Below are 20,401 nucleotides of genomic sequence, written 5' to 3'. Positions count from 1 at the left end.
CTCTTCCTCCGAGTCTGAAGATGAAGAGCAGGTGGGACACCAGGAGTCATCCTCCTCCGTGATGTCCTGCAGGTCAGTGTCCTCCAGCCATGGGCTGTGTTGGGCAGGGGCTGTGCCCGCTTGGAAGTTGGGGTTTCCATTGCCTGCGGGTGTTTGGGGGTCCAGGCCCCCCAAAAGTGGGTGGCCCAAGGCTCCAGGCTCATTGGAACCCTCTGCGCTGGGCTGGGGGGCAACGGGGTGGCTAGCTAGTGGTCCTAGCATCCCTGCACGCACAGCATCCCTGCTCCGCTCCTTAGCAGTTGCTCCGTGGTCCTCCAGGCTCCTGAATGCAGGATGCAGAGGGGCCTGATCCAAAACAGTCTCTAGAAGAAGGAAAGAAAGGTTGGTTGAGGAAGGGGAAGGCTGAGTGTGTCCTGCCACAGCCCCTTATGCAGCGAGGGCTGCCTTGGGGAGCGATGGAGAGTTGTACCAACCAAACCTCCAGTCCCCACTGTGGGAGGTGGGCTGGGGGCTTTTTGCCATTGCCACAGCCCTGGGGTGGGCTGTACCCAAGCAACATACCCCACAACATACCCCACAAAGCACTCAGGGGTTGAGCAGAGCCTGGCTTCTCTCCCACACCCCTCCCACCACACAGCCAGTGGAGCAGTGGTATCCCCACCCGTCCCTTCCACCCGCTGCCTGCAATCCCCCAGGTGCCAAGGTACTACCCGTCCCTGATGCGGTCCTGCCCGTGGGACCGGCTCGGGAGAGGGGTGTTGAGTCAGGAGATGGAGCTGAGGCGAAAGCCGAGTCGGAGGAGTCGGAGGCGGTGGAGGAAGCATCCCACCCCAGGCTGCAGGTCTCGGAGCAGAAGAGCCGGCCGTGGTGGGTGGTGAGGGGCTGCCCACACAGGGGCTTTCGGCAGAGGCTGCAGCAGAAGCAGGTGGCTTGGGCATGCCAGTGGAGCCCTTGGTGGGTGGCCTTCTCGCTGTCGGCACCTGAAGGGCAACCGCAGGTGAGGGGGGAGGCTCTTCCCACCACCGCGTGCCAAAACCCGTCCTCCGCACTGAGCCGCAGGGCTCAGGCTCCACAGCCCTTCCAGACTGTGTCCTGCCTGCCTGGGCAGGGAAAACCCTGCTGCGCCCTGTCCTGGGGAAGGGGGGAGATGGACCATACCGATGGGGTCTCCGCAGGCCTGGCATGGCTCAGCAAAGAGGCTCTCGAAGCAGCTGTGGCAGCAGGGCCGGCCGCTCTTCATCACGTAACGCTGCCCGCGCAGGGGCACATCGCACTCCAGGCAGCAGAAGTGCTCCAGGTGCCAGCGCCGGCCCTCCGCCTCGATGCACTCCTCCATGAAGATCAGCTAAAGGGGGGATGGAAAGACCCATCCTCTAAGCACCAGGCTGGAAAACCTCGAGCCCAGAGGATGCTTTGTGGTGCCAATGGAAGAGGAGGAGCTGTTGTGCCCCTGCACTGGGATCTCTGCCAGGCTCAGCTAAGAACCTTTCCTCCTCCCCACTAGCATCTCTTGTTGCTTTTGCAGCCCCCCCACCAGCCAAGCACAGGAGCTTTTAACAACAGCAAAAGGGAGGTAAAAGCCTCTCCCCTGCCTGGCACCCACCTGGTCGCAGGAGGCACAGCGGGGTCGGAAGAGCTCGGCATGGTGCCGGCCACAGTAGATCCTCCCATCCTGCTGGAAGTAGATGAGATCTACTAGGGGCTGGTGGCATAAGTGGCAGGAGAAGCAGGATGGATGCCAGAACTGGTCCCCCGACTGGGATGCCGAAATCCCTGGGTCTCCTTTGTTCATCCTCCTGCCGCACTGCAAGGCAGAGGGATGCAGGGTTTGGAGCCAGGCTGGCTTTTGAGGACCAGTTGCTTTTTGAGCACCAGGGTTGGTGGGTGGGGACATCTCACCTTCTTGCAGGGACAGCCATGGCAGGGACCTGGCACAGGACATGCCAGCCCCTGACCCAGGGCCTCCCGTCTCCGTTGGGCACTGAATGCCCGCAGCTGCCTCTTCTCCTCCTCAGCAAGGTCAGGGCAGTACCGCTCCTGCATGGGGAGGTGGAGGTGAAGGGATGTAGGGTGAGCAAAGCCCAGGGTGGGTAACACCCCAAAAAACACAGGCCTTACATCGCAGTCCTGAGGGGGCAGCTGCTGCAGGAGGGCTCTGGCACGGAGCCGGATCCCATCAGCTGGAGAGACAGGCTGTGGTGAGCAGGTGCTGAAGCACACCGGGACCTTGAGATGTGAGGGAGAGAGAAACACAGGCAGATTTTTTAGGGGGATCGAGCTGCATTGGTTGAGGTTGCTAAAAATGTGGTTTATCCCAGGGCTGGGTGTGCTGGGCTGTGGGTACTACCCGTGGATGGCACCCAAAGGGCCAGGGGAGAGCGAGGAGTGAAGGGAGCTGTGTGAGAGCTGCCCACCTCGGGAGGAGCGAGGTCTGCGGGGGGCTCCAGGTATTCTTCCAGGGCACAGCCGGAGTCGCTGTCGGATGAGGCTGGTGGGAGAGTGGTGGGGGTGCCACAGGGGGGACGCTCGTCTTGCTGGGGCCATGCGGGGCTTGGCAGGGACATGAGCTGGGGAGAGAGCATCAGGGCTGCTGAGACCCTTGGTGAGGTGGGAAGCAGGGGTTCAGGACGTGTATCATCCCACCTGCCTAGCGTGGACCTGTCTCCATGTGGCAGCAGGACAAGCAGCCCCTCATCCCAGGAAGAGACCTCAGGGCAGGTCCAGCCAGGATGATGCTCAGCACCACCATGACCTCCATGCTCTTGGCTGAACCCCTGTAGAAGTCTGAGGGCTTTTGGAGGCTGCTCCTTTCTCTGCAGGGGCTGTAAGCAAACCCCCACCGGGGACACGGGTGCTCCTCAGGGCAGGGGACTTGCCATGCAGGAAGAGCTGAAGGGATGGTGATGGGGTGAAACAGCACAGAACACCCCAAGTGTCCATGCTCAAGCTGGAACAGGTTTTGGGAAACATCACTGGCCATTTGCTCACCCACAGCAGGAGATTTTCCCTGGCTGAAGCCAATCCTTTGCTGGCACAGCTAATCGCTGGTCTATCAGCCTGGCCTTGAGTGGGGCAGTGGGAGGGGAGCGAGGTCTAGCCCAGTGCAGTGGAAAATAATTCATTCCCCTCGGGCTGCTATTGTTCTGCCCTGAGCGAGCGGCTGTTCCTGCCGGGGCGGGGGGGACGGCCGTCTCGCCCAGCGTCACCAGCTCTCCTGGCTAATGGTTACGTGGTGGAAACCCGTCCGGTCCTGTCCCCTCCTCCCCACGCGGTGCTTTGCAAAGCTCACTTCCTTCCTGGCTTGGCTTTCCAAAACAAAAGCGAGGTGGGGATGCAGTGGCTCTTGGGGCTCGCTGGACGCCAGCCCAGAGCTCGCTGCCCTCTGCCCGCGCTTCCTACCCCGGTGTGGGGAGCGAGGGTGGGATGCGGGTGGGATGGAGCTGAGCCGCAGCTCCAGGGGCAAGTCCCAGTTGCTGCATCCAAACAGCCCCAGGACAGTGTGGGCTTCACGCTGTGTAGTGCCCACTGTGGACTGACAAACCGCTCTGGGAAGTGTTTGGTACGCTGACCATCTTGGCATGGGCCCAGGTTATGGGGTTGGGACCCCCAGGCCACTTATGGAGGTCTTCCTGCATCACTGCCACCATGGAGACCAGTTCACCCCTCTGCACTGGGTGTCTGGTCACTGGGTGACTTCTGGATGTCTGGTTTGTCCCTCCTGTCCCTTGTCAGGGCCGTCCTGGCCAGCACCATCAGCCGCATTCCCATCGCTCCCACTAAAACAGCTTCAACACCCCCAGCTCAGCCCCTGCTCCCAGCGTGCTCCCTCCAGCCCAGCTGCCCTTTCCTCTGCAGCATCTTGGGGTGCTGGGATGTTGTACCCAAACGTGGCCAGCTCTGGAGCAGGGAGAGGGTGAGATCGTCCCAAGAAGCTTTGGTTTCCCTGCCCTGCACCTGGGTCAATGATTAACGCTGCAGATTGGCTAATCAGTGGGAGAAAACACAAGGGCTGCTTGCTCCCTCCCAGGGTTTGGGGTTTGCCAGCCCTGGGGATTAGTCCAGAAAGACTCCAGGGCTGGTTGTATGGTGCTTGTAAAGCTGTGAGCAGCTCTGGAACCTGCTTAGGGATGAAATTATCTCAGCCAGCTTTCTATCTGCAGCCCAAAGAGAGCCCTGGCCACACTGATGGACCACTGTGCCACTGCTGGTGTTGGGCCAGTAAGCAGCCCCGGCTCCACAGCAGTGCAGGAGGGTGGCATGTGTCCCCAGGGATGCTCAAAGGGGACTTTGTGGGCTCGGTGACCGGTCCCAGCTCTGCTGCTGCCTTGTTTGGGTAACGTAGGTCTCTGCTTTTTCCCTCCCTGTGGGAGGTGGGACTGCAGTCCGGCGCTGCGCTCAGCTTATTAAGCCTCCAAAATGCCTTTGCCTAATCTGCTGGGGCTTTGCTGTAATTAGTCCCCTCTGCTGCTCCATGGAGTCAGGAAAGCGGCAGTGCCAGTGCTGTGGCAGGGTACGCAGGGCACCTCATCCCAGGGCCATCGTCGGGGAGCCCAGTGGGGTGATGCTGGGGGAGAGAGGCGAGGTCAGGGCTCCAGGCTGCTGGGAGCCCATGGGGCTGTGCCGGAGAGCCCAGCCCAGCCCGGTTTGATGTGATTACGCTGGCTGGCAGCCGTCTGGGCTGGAGACACGTCCCTGTAATTAGCCCCAGACGGTGACAGTGGTATGTGCCTCCCATGCTAAGGAGCCAGGCAGCTCCAACAGGTCTGTCTCCTCTGTTTCCCATCCCTGTCCCCTCTTCCTTCCTGCCCTCCCTCAACACCTCCAGGCGAAGGGATACAGCGATGCTCCTGGCTGGCCCCTGCACTCAAACACGGACAGGAGAGCCTGGGCCAAGTGTTGAGGGAGTTGGCAAGAGGGAGTTTTGGGGAGCTGCTCCTCCCTGCCAGGTAGACCCGGGCACTGGAAGTGCATCCCCCTGCGAAGGGTCCAGGGGGGCAGGCTGGGGGCTGTTGTTGGCTTTAAAAGCCTCTCATCCTGCCCACAGGCCCTCCTTGTGACTGTCCAATGCCCTCATGCTCTCCGAAGGAGGTGCAACCTCCCTGCCAGGCCCCGCTGCCTGCTCACAGCCTTTTGGTGTAGGTATGGCTGCCAATGGCCATCCATGCTTCGGACCTGGGGCTGGCATGGCCTGGCTTGGTGACCCCATATTGTCCCCCTTCCTGCTCCAAATGTGTTTCCCAAAGCCCCTACAACTCTTTTTGTGAAGCAGTCAGAGCTCCTGGGGTGCAAGAAGATTAAATTCATGGGAATATTAATCTTATCAAGCTCCACAGGAGCAGTCCCCATCTCCAGCTGGCTCTGGGAGCGTGTGTGGGCTCCCGGCCCTCTCCTGCCAAGGTCACACATTAACTTGCAGTGCAGCCACCCTGGGCCCATTCGCATTCATTGCAGCCTCCCTGTTCCCAGCACGGCCAGGGGCTGATCTGCATCCCCACCAAAGCCTGTTTCCCAAAACCCACCTTCAGACTCCTCCAGCCTATTTTTCAGAAGGACCTGACACTCCCCAGCGCCGTGACCCCAAGGAACCGTAACAGCTCCCATCACAAAAGGAAACCCCCAAAACCCCAGATCCCCTTCCAAGCGCCCCCAAAGCTTTGGGGGCACAACCCTGTGTTCACTGCCTCACCCACGGGATAACCTGTTTTTGCTTAAGCTCCTGTCAACACAGCTGCAATGAAGGCTGGTAGAAATAAAAGATGCAGAGCAATAAAGACGCATCTCCTCTAGGGAGAGATAAGCTGAGGTCTGGCAAGGCGAGCCGGAGCAGCTAGTCCTGCAACACAGCCCGAGCCAGGCTGCCCAAACCTGGAGCCTGTCTCATGAAGGAGCCCACGGTGGCTTTTGGATCTGTGATGGTATGAGGTGGAGCAAGGGTTGGGTGCTGCTGCCCCATGGGCAGTGGGGAGGTATAGGGTCAGCTTATGCCCACCCCCCACTCGACTGGTGTGGGAGTTCAATATCCTGCTCTGCCATATGGCACCGGAGGGGTCAGTGGCCAACGCCATGGTGTGTTTGCTGGCAGTGGGATGTGCCAGTATTGCAAAGGGCTTTTCCTAGGGTATTTCCCCAAATCCTGAGAGTTCAGGGAGAGCTCCTTCTCATCAGGGAGCAGTAACCCATTAACTTGCTGTAACTCAGCCATCCGTACATCCGGGGGTATGAAGCAAGAGACAGACCACCGCCCCCCCCCGCCCCCGCCTCCCCTGCAGCCACCGGATTTCATCCTGATGCAGCAACAGGGTCCAGCCACCTCCAGTGGAAAGCTCTGCTTGTTGGGTGATGGATCCGGGTGGCCATGCCTGCTCACCTGCCCACGCTGGAGGGGGCTGCATGGGGATGGCAGAGGCTGCCAGGATGGAGCGGACACGATCTCTCGCTCTCAGGGGACATATTCCCGAAAACAAAGGCAGCGGGGGAAGCGATACCCTCCCCCCACCCCCCCATTTATTTCTCCCAAAGAACAGCCACAAAACCCCCCTTATCTCCTCATTCATCTCCCCTTCTCCTTACAACAACCCTCAGACTCTCCCCCCGCCTCCCAAGCACCTTCTTCCCCAGCTCCAACTCAGCACCATAGCTCAGCAAACTGACCCCAAGAAACCTTCCCAACCTCACCTACCTGCCCTTTTCCCGTACCCCAGTACCCGGTCTCCGTCGTTCCAAGCTCCACCAGCTGCTCCAGCCCCACTCCAGCCACCGCCGTCCTGCTCAGCTCCGAAGGAGACGAGGGAATGGACGTTGAGCAGGGAAAACTTTACGAAGCAAAAGGAAAACATCCAAACCCAGTCAGGGAAACATTTTTTTCTCTCTCTTTTTGTTGTATTTTTTTTTTTTTTTTTTAAATCTGCCTGCCCAGGAAACTGGATCTGTGTCAGCCAGGGTCCTAATTACAGGCTTTTTAGCCTAAATCTACAGAGACAGCCAATGGCAGGGAATCACAGCAGCACGCAGGGAGGGGAAGAGCAAAGGATGGCGGAGGGGAGGAGGAGGGGGGGTGGTACATTAACCCTACAGGGGAAAGAGCTCTAGATGACATCTGTTTTTCTCGCTACCTCTCATTTTCCAAGCGTCCCTCCCTCCATCTGTGGCTCGTTTCACCCCAGGTTGCCGTTTTGATGGCTTTTATGGTGATTTATTTTCCTACCCAGATCAGAAAGAGTCACAGCTTCATGAAAGAGGGGAAGTGTCATTACACCCCAATTTAGAGGTGGAGAAACTTTGGCTGGGCTCTCACAAAGGAGTTAGCCAGAGGCAAGTCAGGATGTCCTAGTTTTTGCAAGCCCTGAACACCTGACGAGTCTCCTAAAAGCCATTTAGACAGGCTTCAGCTACAACAATTGCACTGGGGCAGGAATCAGGGCAGAATTTGTCAGAGCTTCCAACACAAGGCAAAGCTTCTTTGTTCTGTTTCCATGCCTTTCTCCCATGCCCTGAGATTTTCCTGCCTGCTGATGTGACTTTGGGGATGGACACAGGCACGGCATCCCCCTAAAAGTCCACATATGCAGGGACCAGACCATATCTTTGCCACCCATGTGGTCCGAACATCTCATTGCCAAGAAGCTGTGTCTTGTTTTGGGGCTCTCAAGGAAGCTGCAAGGGGTGCAGGTGGCTTGTGTGTTGTGTAGGTCCCTGGGACCAGTGTTGGAGCTGCATTTGAAACCTGTAAAGCCATGGTCATTTGTCTGAGGAGGTGGCCAGGGGACCTGGCAATCTGGTGGCACCGCTGGGAGAGGCCATGCAGGGTGGTGTCGGTGTGGGGGTTATTGCAGGGTGGTTGGCATCTCTGCATCTCACCTGGGCAGGGAAAGAAGCTGGAGGAAGAGGAGAAGGGGCATCTCCACTCTGTTTCCTGCTGAGGGGGTCCCACTGGGGCTGCCAAACCAGCACTGCTGCAGTTCCCCAGGGGCCCTTTAAGGTATCAGCTGTGTGCCAGGGAAGCTTGGCTTTGCTGGGAGGTTGGTCACAGCAGCTTTATCTTGGCTGGTGTGCTGCTATGGACTTTGTACTGGTGGTGGGCCCCCCGCCTGCCTCCCCGCTGCCAGCTCCCAGCCCGAGCTGTGATGCAGCTGCTGCTCACACTCAGTGTGCTCCACCATCCATCCCTCTGTACAGCAGAAAGATCAACAGGCAAAGTGTTTTTTAGGGGATGAGATGGGCACAGGGACCCGAAATTGAGAGATTGGTTGCTCGGGGCTTCCTGAAATGGGACCATCCATCGCCCTGGGAACGTCACAAGGTCCCCCACGGGCACCGGGTGAGCACATGCCTGTGACATGGCACGTGTGACAGGCAGGACACTGGCTCAATGGGCTTCCCTGCTGCCAAAGCACCGTGGTGTGACCAGCGTGCAGTCGGTGGCGTCCCTGTGGAAGCAGCAGTACTCGGTGCTGAAGCAGAGCAGCTGGGGCTGCATTGGGACCCCACACAGCTTAGCCATGGTGCCCACTGCGGTGGTCTGGGGGAGCAGCTGCCTGTGGGACCCCAGCACCGAGCTGCTGTGACTGTGCTGCTCTGATACTGGTGGAACGGGGGTGGGCAGTGCTCGGGGATGCTCGGGGATGCTTGGGGATGCAGGCCACCTGCCTCAGACACCACAATCCCCTTCCACTGTCACCCTCCTAAAGCACCCCCCCCACCCCAAACCCCCAAACCCCCTCCACCGTACCCACAGCACCCCTCCTGCCCGAGCCCCCTCCAATCCCCTTGCACCGATCCCCCTAGAGCACCCCTCCGTGCAGACCCCCCCCCAAATTCCCCTCTACTAACCCCTCAGCAGCCCCTCCTGCCCCAGGCCTCTCCCCAGCCGCACTCCTGTCTCTCCCACCAGCGACCCCTGCCGAATCCCCCTCCACTGACCCCCCCAAGCCCCCCCCGCCCCCGCTCCTCTGCCCCCCTCAGCCACTCACATCGCCCCGGGACCCCCGGCGCCAGCGCGCCCCTCCCGCACGCCCCGCAGCACAGCCCCTCGCCCCGCCCCCCCACTGGCCCCGCCCCTCGCCTCGCCCTCGCCCTTCCTCCGGCCACGGCGCGGCGTGTTTAGCGCGCTCTCTGGCGGCTGCCGTCCCGCCTGCCGGGTCCTCCCAGCCCGAGACGCTCTAGGCGGCGGCCGGCGGACTCGCTGCTCCCGGCGGGCCCGGCCCGGGCTGGGGGGACGCGGCGCTGGCGGGGCCCGACCCGCACCCGGTCCCCGAGCCCGAGCCCCGACCCGGCGGGCCGGGCAGGGGACGGGCCGGGCCGGGGGCCGGGCGGCAGCGGGGGCCGGGGCCTCAGCTACCGGACGGCGGAGCCGGGCAGCGCCTCAGGTACCGACCCGCGCCCGGGCCTTCCCTCGGCACCGCGCCTGGGCCCGGCGCCGCCCGTACTGTCCCCCGCCTGCCTTTCGCCCGCCTGCCTCCCTCTTCCCCGTCCCCGGTGTGTCCGCGGTGTCCCTGCGCGGCCCCGCCTCGCTCCCCAGCCCGTTTCTCCTCCGCGGGACTCGGCCCTTCCTCACGCCTCCGGTCCCTGCGGGCTGTGCAGGCCCCTTCCCCCTCTCTCCAGCGGCCCCTCTTGCCCGTCTGTGTCCCCGCTTCCCCCTCCCGTGCGGGGGACGGGGCGGTGGGCCCGTTGCGCCGTGCCCAGGGGGGTCGGTGCTGGGGCCGTCTGTGGGGCTCCGGGTATCCGTGTGTCCCTGCGCACGTCGCGGGGGGGTGGGTCCCGGTTGTGCCGGGGTACTGTGGTACTTTGGGATTAGGTGGGCCCCTTTCTGCAGAGCCAGGTTTAGGAGAATCCCTTGAGGAACGTGGAGATACGAGGGGTCTTCTGCAGGACAGGGAGGGTTTAGGAGGGGAGAGACCTGACCCGGCTGTGAAATTGGGAGAGGCGAGCTGTGTGGTCTGGAGAGTGGGCCCAGGAGGGCTGCCACGGCTTTGGGGAGGATTTAGGTTCAGGTCTGGAGAGGTAGGGAGATGAGAGGTGAGGATGGGGCTGCTGGTTGTAGGAGGCACGTGCTGTTGCTTGCAAGGAAGCATATCATACTGTTGGAGTGTTCAGTTCAACTACTTACAGCTCAACTGGCAAAGAGCTGGGGGAAAGTTGTGTGTTGGAGGCACTGAGGAGTCTTGAGAGTCTCTGTGTCTTAATGGAAAGGATGCCACTAAAATATTCATCAGCGAGGAGTTGTGGGAAGCCCCTGTGGGAGTGTTCAGGCATGTCATGGTGTTTTTTTCCTTGATTGTTCCTTTCTGACCATAGTAACTGTTTAGGATAGGTGACAGCACTTCAGCTGAACCCCCTCGCAGGTTAGACAGACACGGGTGGAGGGAGCACCAGAGAGAGAGGCTTAAAGAAGAAAGAGAGCCTGAAGGTAACGTGTTTTCCACATGTTTTTTCTTTCACTGGGGGAATTGATGAGATGGGGATGGGAGGGCAGAGACAGCAGAGGACAAGGCCTGTAGTGGCCAGATTAGAGGAAACAGAGAGGGATCTATCTGTTGCTAAATTATTGATAAAGCTTGTAAGGTCATCAGGGGGTAAATCCATACTGAGTCTGGAAAAACAAGTGGGATGGCTCGAGCGGGATGTGGTGTGGAACAGGGAGCACACAGTGTTGTTACTGCTGGGGGCGATGGCTGTGTGCGGGAGGGCAGGCGAGTTCAGCTTGGTGTGTGCCTCAGCTCCTTCAGCTTGCTCAAAAGGAAGCATCCCTCTTCATTGCTCCTCCATAAGACTCTGTAGGGTTAGGATATGGTGGGGAGATCTCAGGCAGCCAAAGCTAAGGCGTGGGGTTGCAGCAGAAGGTAATTTAGGTGGTGAAATGGGACCCCTCGATGAGCTCACCTCTGGCTCTTCCCCTTCCCCCCACACAGAGGGGGTCTGAGGGCAGCTGGGGCAGTGTGGTTTTGCACAGAGCTGCAATGCTGTGATTCAGTGTTTAATCCAAAGCAACTGGTGAGGCCGGTCCTGGTGTGGCAGAGTGAGAGGTTTCCTATTGCCTTTTCATTTTATTTACCATCTGAGTGCCAGGCTGGGGATCCATATGGCTTTATTCTCTCGCTCCTCAGATGGAGAGGTTGTTAGCTGTTCTTGCCAAGTAAAACATGACATCCTATTGTGTTATCTGCTGCCCAATCCCCTGCCCTAGAGTGAAGTTTGCAAAGATCACAATGTTTCTCACTACTGCTGTGTGCAGCCCCTCTGCCTGCTTGATTCTTATCAGATAACAGGGTATTTTCCAGCGTTTCTTACTTTTCATAGTCCAAACAGCTGCTGGGTTCCCTTGCTTTAAAAGCTTCTTTGACCCCTAAGGACCTCACATAGGGTGAAGGTTCACATTCCTAAGCAGCACATCCGTGTGATTCCTCTATCTTCACTGCTCTCAGCCATTCACAGGATCACAGAGCTGTAGGGGTTGGAAGGGACCTCCAGAGCCCATGGGGTCCAACCCCCTGCCCAAGCAGGGTCCCTAGGACAGGTCACACAGGTCAGTGTCCAGACGGGGCTGGAATGTCTCCAGAGAAGGAGACTCCACACCCCCTGGGCAGCCTGTCCCAGGGCTCCCTCACCCTCTTTGTGTAAAAGTTCTTCTGCATATTGGTGTGGAACTCCCTGTGCTCCAACTTGAGCCCCTTGCCCCTTGTCCTGTCCTCACAGACACTGAGAAGAGGCTGCCCATGTCCCCCTGTGTCCCACACTGTGTCAAGGCTGAACAGCCCCAATTCCCTGTTACTGCTGTGTTTTATTTGCACTAAAGTAGCTCTGATAAACCCCACTCCTGTGTAGTATCCCACAGCCAAGACCTAAAATACTTCTTCTTTCTCTATATTGGGTTTTTTTCACTGTAGACACTATTTTTTCCCTAATTTCAGGAGAGGCTAATGCAGAATTCGTTTCTAAATTCACATAAATGCATATTTTTTTAAAAAGTTCATCTGCCTTCCTTGTGATGTTTGGAGAGAACTTCAGTCACAAGCCCTACCCCTTATTTTTTAAGCTTCTCTGTTTGTTTAGGTTTTTTTAAAATTATTATTGTTTTTTTAATTTGTTCAACTGTATTTCCTTATCAGGTGGAAGATGGGACTGTTTCCCTTGTGTTTTAGGTGACTCTGACACCTGGTTACCATGAAGTCCCGAAGGAGATAGAGGGACAATAGTGGGAATTTCTTCTCACTCCAAAAAAAAAAAAAAAAAAAAGAGAAATCTAACAGTTGCCTAATGGTAAGAAAGCTGCTGTTGTTGATTAGTGTTGTACTGTGTGGTGTCTGTTAATTGAGGAAGGTGTTGAAGAGTTTGAGATCCAAATCCACTGGCCCATGTGTGGGGGATGAAGGAGGGTACAGGCTGTAAATGCTGCTTGTTGGAGAGGGTGGGAGGAGTTAGCTCAAAAAATGTGATTGTCCTCTGGTTTGTGCCCTTTTTTCAGGGATTACCTCTCATGCTGACGTCATGGGGAGCTGCTGCAGTTGTCTGTGCAGAGACAGCATCCCAGACAACCATCCCACCAAATTTAAGGTATGTATTGCACCTTCGTCCCCATCAGAGAGCCTGTGACAGCACTGACTACTAGTACAACCCACAATGGGTTGGACTGCAAGCATGAAAGGAAAGAACACCTCTGCTTTTGCAGAGAAATCTTTTGCTTGATAAGATTTAGAAATATATTGCTGGTTTGATTTTTTTGGTTGGGGTTTTTTTTTTCTTTCCCTTAAGCAACCTCTGCTCTTGATAATATTTGTATTTGCAGTAGAAATTGCCTCTGTGCTGAGATTCAGCCTGAGCAAGAAAATGGGGAACTGGAGAGAAACCTTTTATTGCTCAGGGCTGTGTTCCAGTGTCTGTGCTGAGACACATCAGCTAAATTGCCAAGCACACAGTCTCCAGGGCTGCTGGCTTGGCGTGTTCTGCCAACACTGAATTCATGCTCTCTGCTGAGAGAAAGGCAGCTCAGGAAATGAAGGGGGAATCCATGGGAATGACAGTGCCTCCATGGGTGGGCTTGTTTTACCAGTGAGCTGAGTTTCTGGATGTGTGGCCTCTGCAGGTAACGAACGTGGATGATGAAGGGAACGAGCTGGGGTCTGGGGTTATGGAGCTGACGCAGACGGAGCTCATCCTGCACACTCACAAGCGAGATGCTGTCAGGTGGCCCTACCTCTGCTTGCGCCGCTACGGCTACGACTCCAACCTGTTCTCCTTTGAGAGTGGTCGTCGCTGCCAGACAGGGCAGGGTGAGTGTGGGCATTTCCAGAGGAAGGAATGCTGAGGTTTCTGTTCCCAGGCAGCTGGAACGAGCTGATGTTTGTGTCTTCCCAAATTCCTGCATCTAATGAATCAAGAGGTTCTTTTGCAGCCTCTGTTCGAGTGTGCATGCACATAGTTAATGCTCCTGATTAAAACGCTAAGGAGAGTGACGTTGTGGCTCACTCAGTACCTGGCCATAAATCAGATGGTCTCACTTTGTTAGTGCATTGGTGATCATGAGGTAACTGGTGAAGCAGGCTTGACCGTTGGACAGCGTGTCTCTAGTGTCAGAGGGGATGTTAATTACACTGTCAGCTCTGTGCTTCGAGACCACAGGCAGGAAGAGTTGCTGTCCTTCTTTCCTTAGGAGACACAAACTGGTTTTTTGCAGGACTGAGGCTTTGTGAAGCATCTTTTAACTCAAGGGATGAGGGGAAGGGACGTGGCCTGCACCTTTCTGCAGGTCCTTCTTGGGGTTTGCTTATCCTACGGAGCTGCCAAATGCACAGTGGTTGTTGGAGGACATTTTGTTTTTCTCTAGAAGGGTGCTAGTTCTACTTTCACTTTGCATTCTGTGTTTGGCAGCAGCTTGTAGCATAGAGGAAAAAGGGTTTTAACGGTTTTTCTGCATGGGGATGCTGTGCCTAGAGAAGGGAAGTGAGTCACCCAGGAGTACATGCCAAGTCATCAGTAGTACTGGGAATAGACTCTGGTTTTACAATGGTGCTTGTTAGTTCCTTCACCAGTCTGTCTCTCTTGCTTCTAAAGAGCTGAATGTTTTCTTGGCATCTTCAGGCCTGGGAAAAAAAAAAAGGTTGTTTCTTCACTCTATTAAATGTGTTTGTAAACTCCTTCTTGTCCAAAAGGACTCCACGTGATGGTTCAGTAGGGCTGCAAGCTCCTTTTTAATATTTCTCTAAGTGGGGTTTTCCCCTCCTGGGGTGTCAGTGCTTATCAGTTACCAGTGATGGGAATTGCTTGGCTTTGGTTTCTGTTTTGCCTTTTGCAGGATGCAGGTCAGGGATTAAAATCCTGCCCCCTGTGTATGTTGGTTTTGTTTAGCAGAGTCATTTGCTCTTCATATGTTAGAAAATTTGCAGCAGACACTCATCAGTCTGGAATCAGACAAAAAGGAGAGGGATGGTGTTGTTTTGGTGACTTTTCTGCCTTCCCTGTAGGATTTTATTCCACTAAATTAATTTTATTTGGAGGACTCTTTCCTGATGCTGCTCCCTACCTTATATAACACAAATAGAGCTATTTCTTTTTGGCCAGAATTTTAAAAACCTTATTCTTTGGGGCAGCAGCTTTTGTTGCCATGCTGCTCTCGTTGCTATGGCTTTCTGTGTGTGTGTGTGCGCGTGCCAGCTTGGGATTGGTGGGCTCTGCATACACCCAGTTTTGGGCTGCTCCTTTGGGGAGACGCTGTTTAATTCCATATATTATTGAAATACGATGTCCCTTATGTGCACACTCTGCGGGGCCCAGTTCAGCTTCCCAGAATGACTGGATAGACTTTTCTCATTTTAACAAGAACTGGAACCGTTTCCAAGTGAGTCAAAATAGGGTAGAGGTGAAACGAGACCAGTTGGGCTGTTCCTTTCACACCTCGGCTCTTGTGGGATTGATCTTCTCAAGATAACTGGGATGCTCGTTATTTGTCTTGTAGTAATGTAATGAGAAGGCACTTGTGATGGTGTATTTCTGTCACTGCATTGATCCACTGAGTTGTTGGCTGTTTTCCTGTGGGTTGCAGGGGTGTGATTGTGTTAAACACAGCAAAAGAAATTGGAATTGCATGTTCATTTAGAGCCAGGAATGAGAAATACTCTTGTTAAAGCAGGATCTTCTTCTTGCTTTTCTGACCCTCCTCTTCATTACTCCGCAGGGATTTTTGCCTTCAAGTGTTCCAGAGCAGAGGAGATCTTTAATCTCCTTCAGGACCTGATGCAGTGTAACAGTATCAACGTAGTGGAAGAGCCTGTTGTCATCACCAGGAACAGTCACCCCACGGAGCAGGAGCTCTCCCGGACTCCCCAGGCACCCAACAGTAAGGCTGCTTCAGTGTATGGGAAGAATATCTCAAGTGTGGGACACGGGGGGACATGGGCAGCCTCTGCTCAGTGTCTGTGGGGACAGGACAAGGGGCGATGGGCTCAAGTTGGAGCACAGGGAGTTCCACACCCATCTGAGGAAGAACTTCTTCCCAGTGAGGGAGCCCTGGGACAGGCTGCCCAGGGGGTGTGGAGCCTCCTTCTCTGGAGAGATTCCAGCCCTGACCTGTCCCAGGGACCCTGCTTTGGCAGGGGGTTGGACCCGATGGGCTCTGGAGGTCCCTTCCAACCCCTGTGATTCTGTGAACAAGTGGGAACCACAGAGATCTGGGCGATGTCTGCAGTCACTCAGGTGAGACTGCACTGCCTGGCTGCTGACATGTATCTCTATGTCCATGTGTGCCCCATGCAGCATGTTTATTTTAAGGCCCCACTTGTCTGCGATTTGGTGTTTTCTTCCCAAGTGAACAGCAACAAAAAGCCCTTCAAATAGTCAACCAAATTGTCGCCCTTCAGGTGATTTTCCTCTAGATCACTGCCAGGTGGCCTTTCTTTAAGTGTCACCTACAAGGATTGTGTGGTTCCCTCAAGGAAGAATTGGGATTTGTTCAATTCCTGTCTCCATTAGTAGTGTCTTAGATTTAAGCAAGTGTCCTGGTTTTGGCTAGGATAGGGTTAATTTCTGTGGATGCTGTGTTTGGGAGTTGGGGTGCGAGCAGTGCTGGTAACACCCTGATGGTTTAGTTATTGCCAAGCACTCAAGGAGTTTTCAGTTGTTCGTATTTCCCTGCTAAGGAGAAGGGAAACAGCCAGGACAGGTGACCCGAACTGGCCAAAGGGGGTGTTCCATGCCAATTACATCATGCTCAGCATAAAAGGGGTGTGGGGAGGAGCAGGCAGCTCCACAATGCATGGTTTGATGGCAACTCTTATTTTACACCAAACCAGTGCTCTAACACTCACCTGCCTTGTTTCTCTCCCAGGTCTGGGGTACACTGTTCCAGGATTTCCCAATGGATTTCACAGCTTCCCTGGAGAAACCCTCTTGTACTCTGCAGCCCGCCACCCCTCTGTAAGCAGCCTGAGGCATTCCTCCGTGGGTGAAGACTCCACTCATGCCCTGATTGGGCCTGATGAGCAGGTAAACCTGGGTGTTCCAAATTTTGCTGTTTGCAAGCAGGGAGCACACAGCTTGTTTTGCTACCAGTCCTGTGCAACTCCAGATTTCTCTTGCTCCAGCAAAACTCAGGAGAGCCTCATGCCTTGTCATCCTTTCCCCCCTCTCCCTGCCTTTTGCTTTGTTTTGCTCTTGGAGTCTTCTGCTCTAGAACAGGGATTCTGTCAAGGCTGAGTTGGCTTCCTTAATCCAGTAGTGTTTGTGGGGCAGTGGTTTAACAGCAGCACTTTGCTTGTGAGTCTAAATCACACTGCCTAACCTTTCAGCTATTACTGCAACCCATAAACCAATGTGCAGATGGATCCCCAAGTACAGAATTTGTCTTTTTGATGTTCAGCAATTTGTTCTCAGTTTTAGAATTTAAGATTTTTCCCTTTAAAATCCAGCCAGTCTCAGCCATTACCAGAGAAGCCTGGGGTGGGTGTGAGCACTGCAGTATTGCCAGCATAAGCCACTCAGGGCAGTATTTTGCAAATGGCTTTGCTTTTTGTTCCATGCCATGTGCATCAAGTATGAAATAGGTGATGTGTATCTTGTGCAGTTGGACTTCTTTTAGTCTCCTCCTCAGCCCACAAATCCAGAAATGGCTTTTGTGTTTGTTTCCTAAAATCTTAGCAACTTCTGGAATTCTTTCATCTCGTCTCTCTCCATCAGCCACCAAAAAATTCCCTGTTCCTGTTGGTTTCTTAGCTGCTGGCAGCTGCTTTGCTCTTACTTCCTTCTCCCTTCACTGTCTCTCTGCTTCTCTCCTTGCAGTCTCACACCTACGTCAACACAGCCAACGGTGATCAGGAGCTGAGGGGCCGACACTGTATGCACTCCTTGCCTGAAGTCCACCCTCCTTTCCCCCATAGGAACCACAGCTGCTCCCTGGAAGACCGCAATCCCCAGGTTTTTCTGCAGCCAGGGGAGGTTAAATTCGTGTTAGGTCCCATGTCCAACTACAGACGCGTGTGTCGGCACCACCGGGAGTGCAGGACGCACTTCTGCCCCCCCAGCAACAACAACAACGAGTGTGAGGAGGAGTGTCCTTCACCCCAGTGTGTCTACGAGAACATCAATGGCTTGCTGCCCCCCAGCACCTCCTCTCTCTGCCGAGGAGGGCGCTTGAAACTCACCCGGGAGGACACAGGCTTACCCAGCTGTTCCCACCGCAAAACAGCGCTGCTGCACTATGAGAACTTGCCGTCGCTGCCTCCGGTGTGGGAATGCCAGCCGCTTCGGCAGGGCGAGGGGGATGCTGGTGCCGGGGACGTGCTGACGCCTTCCCCCAACGGCTTCTCCGAGGCTGGTGAAGAAGATCCCCTGCAGAACTACATGAACTCGGAGAGCACCACGCTGCACGGGGGCAGTGGCCAGTGGCGCAGCGCCTTCCTGCCAAAGCCCCGGCGCGGCTGCATGCCCAGCGTCTTCAGCTTCGACTTTCCTCGGCCCTGTCCGGAGCAGCCACGGCAACTCAACTACATCCAGGTGGAGCTGGAGGCTGAACCACGCAAGGGACATCAGAACCCACCGGTTCCCCGTGTCCCACCTCCTGCCACCCACGACGCCTGCCGGACAGACTCCTATGCGGTCATTGACCTGAAAAAGACAGCAGCCATGTCCAGTTTGCAAAGGGCCCTGCCCAGAGATGATGGGACTTCACGCAAAACTCGGCATAACAGCACTGACCTGCCTCTGTGAGTGAGGGGGAACGCCAAGTTCGAGCACTGTGTCGTGGCTTCCGTCCCCACCCTCCAGTGTATTACCCGGTGTGACTTCCATCCGCCATTGCCTCCTGCTTCCCTGTTTATCCCATTCCCTTGGTGTCATGGGATGGCTCCTACAGCTGATATTAAGGCTAGTCTGTCTGTCTTCCCCTCTTTGTCTCTACCCCCTGTAGTTTGTTTTCAGAGCCTTGTGGCATATTTGATGAGGCTGTTTGAAGGTTAAATTTCTGGTGAAAGGAGCAGGACGTGCCAACAAGACTCCTGGCACTGTGTGGATACAGCCTGGAATGGGGTCAGCTCTCCTGATTGCCTGGCAGCTGGAGGAGCAGTGCTGGCAGCCTGGCTGCAGAGGCAGAGCGGTAGTGTGCTGGAGGTTTGTTTCTAAAACCGAGTTGCTTTAGGAGTTCCATGGCAAATCGAGCCAGTTTCTCCCTGGATTTCCTGCCTTGTGACTCCAGACAAGCTCTGCAGCTGGGCCACTCCAAAGTAAGGTTTTACTTTGTGCTTTCGCTGGCCCTGGGTAATGTAGGAGCTCACGCTGTGGTCTTTCCTCCCTCAACTCACTCCTTTCTTCTCTCTGTGCTGCTCCCTATTGTCTTCAAGCTCACGGAAGTGTTTTATACTTCTGTCCCTTTCTCAGATTCAATTTAAATTGGGCAACTCTAGAAATTAATAGAGGAGGACAGCCAGCCATGGGCATAAACACTGTGATCACCTCAACCTGATTTCCTGAAGAGACCCTGCTTTAAAAGAGGAGGGGAAGACCTCAACTAAGAGATTGGAGGTTTGGTATAGAAAACTTCAGGTGTACCAGACCCTGTGTGGATTTTAAGGGATCTTTTTGGTGGCTGAAGTTTTAATTTATTTATTTGTTTACTTATTTATTAAATGTTCTTTTACGTCCCAGTGGTAATTGCCAAAACCAGTGCCAGTATGGAATGTGTGCTCACTGTGACGCTCTCCTGTCTAGGGAACAGATCTCAGAAGAGGTTGGTGGGGTTTTTTTGAGCTGCAGTTGTGGAAAAAGAGCAGCTGGAAATCAAAAAAACTGGGACTGACTGGCGCAGAGTGGGTGGGAAATGGTACGGGAGACGTGGGAGCGTGAGCAGAGCTGCCAGGCAGCCCAGCTTGGAGTTGTATCAAAGTCGTTGCCTACACCCACATGCCTGGCTGGGTCCATGAGAAATATTTGATCATGTTTTGAATGAATGTGCAGTTTGTTTCCTTTAACTGTGGAATTGGAAGGGCTAAATTCCTGCTCTTGGATAAATCCGTGGCCTTTGATGTGGATTTTTTTTCTTTTGATATCAGGGCTGAGCCTAAGCTGAGCTGTCAGGCCTCAGGGTGAGGTCCTGGTAGGGTCTCTGCTCCTCTCCCTTGGTAAGAATGTTCTACCACCCCTCTCTGCATGGCCATGTGCTGCAGCCTAATCCCTCCCTGGATTCCTCTTTGCCATTCTAAACTGGCTCAATGAGACAGAAGTGCTCTGGGTTACTCTGGAGTCCCACCTTTCTGCTGTTTTATTCTTCATCTCCCTCCCTGGGATAGGAGTTGAGAGATCCAGTGATCTGCAAGGGTGTCTTGCCTCCAGCAGAGACATTGCCAAACCTTGCCATGTCCTTGTCCCCAGTGCTTTCCGGTGTAAAAGTCAGCAACCCTCTGGTATGAGAGAGGAGAGAACCCCCTCATCCAGCAGCAACCTGGAGTGAGGTTCTGAGGTCCAAAAAACTTCATTTCCACTTTTTTCAAGTTGAACCTTTTTGGTTTTGATGCTGTAATGTCCCACTGAAGTGTGACCCTCTGGGGAGCAAGGACGTATGCCGAAGTGATAACAGTATGAGTAATGCCACACTTGTGTTAGCAGAACGTGGATTTCTTGGCTTGCTCTTGCACTGTAAATTCAAAGTGTGCCACATACTGAAATTCACTGGGTTTCCCTTTTTGTTTTGGAGGTGTCTGTGCTCATCTTCCATTTTCTCCACCCCAACCCTTGTGTGATCTTTAACTGAAAGGAAACGCAAGCGATATATTTTTATACATATACCAAATGATTTATTTGAAGAGAGGAAAAAAACCCAAGAGACAAGTAATGTGTCCCCCTAAATACAGCTTCTAGGGAAGTGAGAGAAGAAATTATTTAGATATATATATAAAATAAGTTAACTGCATTAAGCTTTAAATAA

The 20,401-nt window shown here is 54.8% G+C and overlaps 1 protein-coding gene across 7 annotated transcripts; it reads left to right on the top strand.

The window, feature by feature from the left end:
* The first annotated feature begins 9,201 nt into the window (after positions 1–9,201).
* Positions 9,202–19,931, top strand: FRS3 (fibroblast growth factor receptor substrate 3). Of its 7 annotated transcripts, none has more exons than XM_084275916.1 (8): positions 9,202–9,365; positions 10,310–10,405; positions 12,105–12,255; positions 12,461–12,549; positions 13,079–13,265; positions 15,167–15,328; positions 16,316–16,473; positions 17,266–19,931. In XM_084275916.1, exons 4-8 carry the CDS (start codon positions 12,484–12,486, stop codon positions 18,190–18,192), a joined length of 1,500 nt encoding a protein of 499 aa, XP_084132042.1. In that variant the 5' UTR covers positions 9,202–9,365; positions 10,310–10,405; positions 12,105–12,255; positions 12,461–12,483; the 3' UTR covers positions 18,193–19,931. The 7 variants fall into 7 exon arrangements, with proteins under 7 accessions (XP_084132042.1, XP_084132044.1, XP_084132043.1 ...); XM_084275918.1 differs by having other exon boundaries at positions 10,305–10,405; positions 12,138–12,255; XM_084275917.1 differs by having other exon boundaries at positions 10,305–10,405.
* Positions 19,932–20,401: the final 470 nt, after the last annotated feature.

This window comes from Gallinula chloropus (genome assembly GCF_964237585.1).
Source record: "Gallinula chloropus genome assembly, chromosome: 27".
Taxonomy (NCBI): domain Eukaryota; kingdom Metazoa; phylum Chordata; class Aves; order Gruiformes; family Rallidae; genus Gallinula; species Gallinula chloropus.
Note: the sequence above shows the minus strand (reverse complement) of the source record. Positions and strands in the feature narration are given on the sequence as shown.

Excerpts from the sequence above, each read along its gene's own strand:
- FRS3 (XM_084275922.1), top strand. The coding sequence starts at position 12,484 with ATGGGGAGCTGCTGCAGTTGTCTGTGCAGAGACAGCATCCCAGACAAC. Across the intron at positions 13,266-15,166 it reads TCGCTGCCAGACAGGGCAGG|GGATTTTTGCCTTCAAGTGT; the intron begins GTGAGTGTGGGC and ends ATTACTCCGCAG. Across the intron at positions 15,329-16,315 it reads GACTCCCCAGGCACCCAACA|GTCTGGGGTACACTGTTCCA; the intron begins GTAAGGCTGCTT and ends TTTCTCTCCCAG.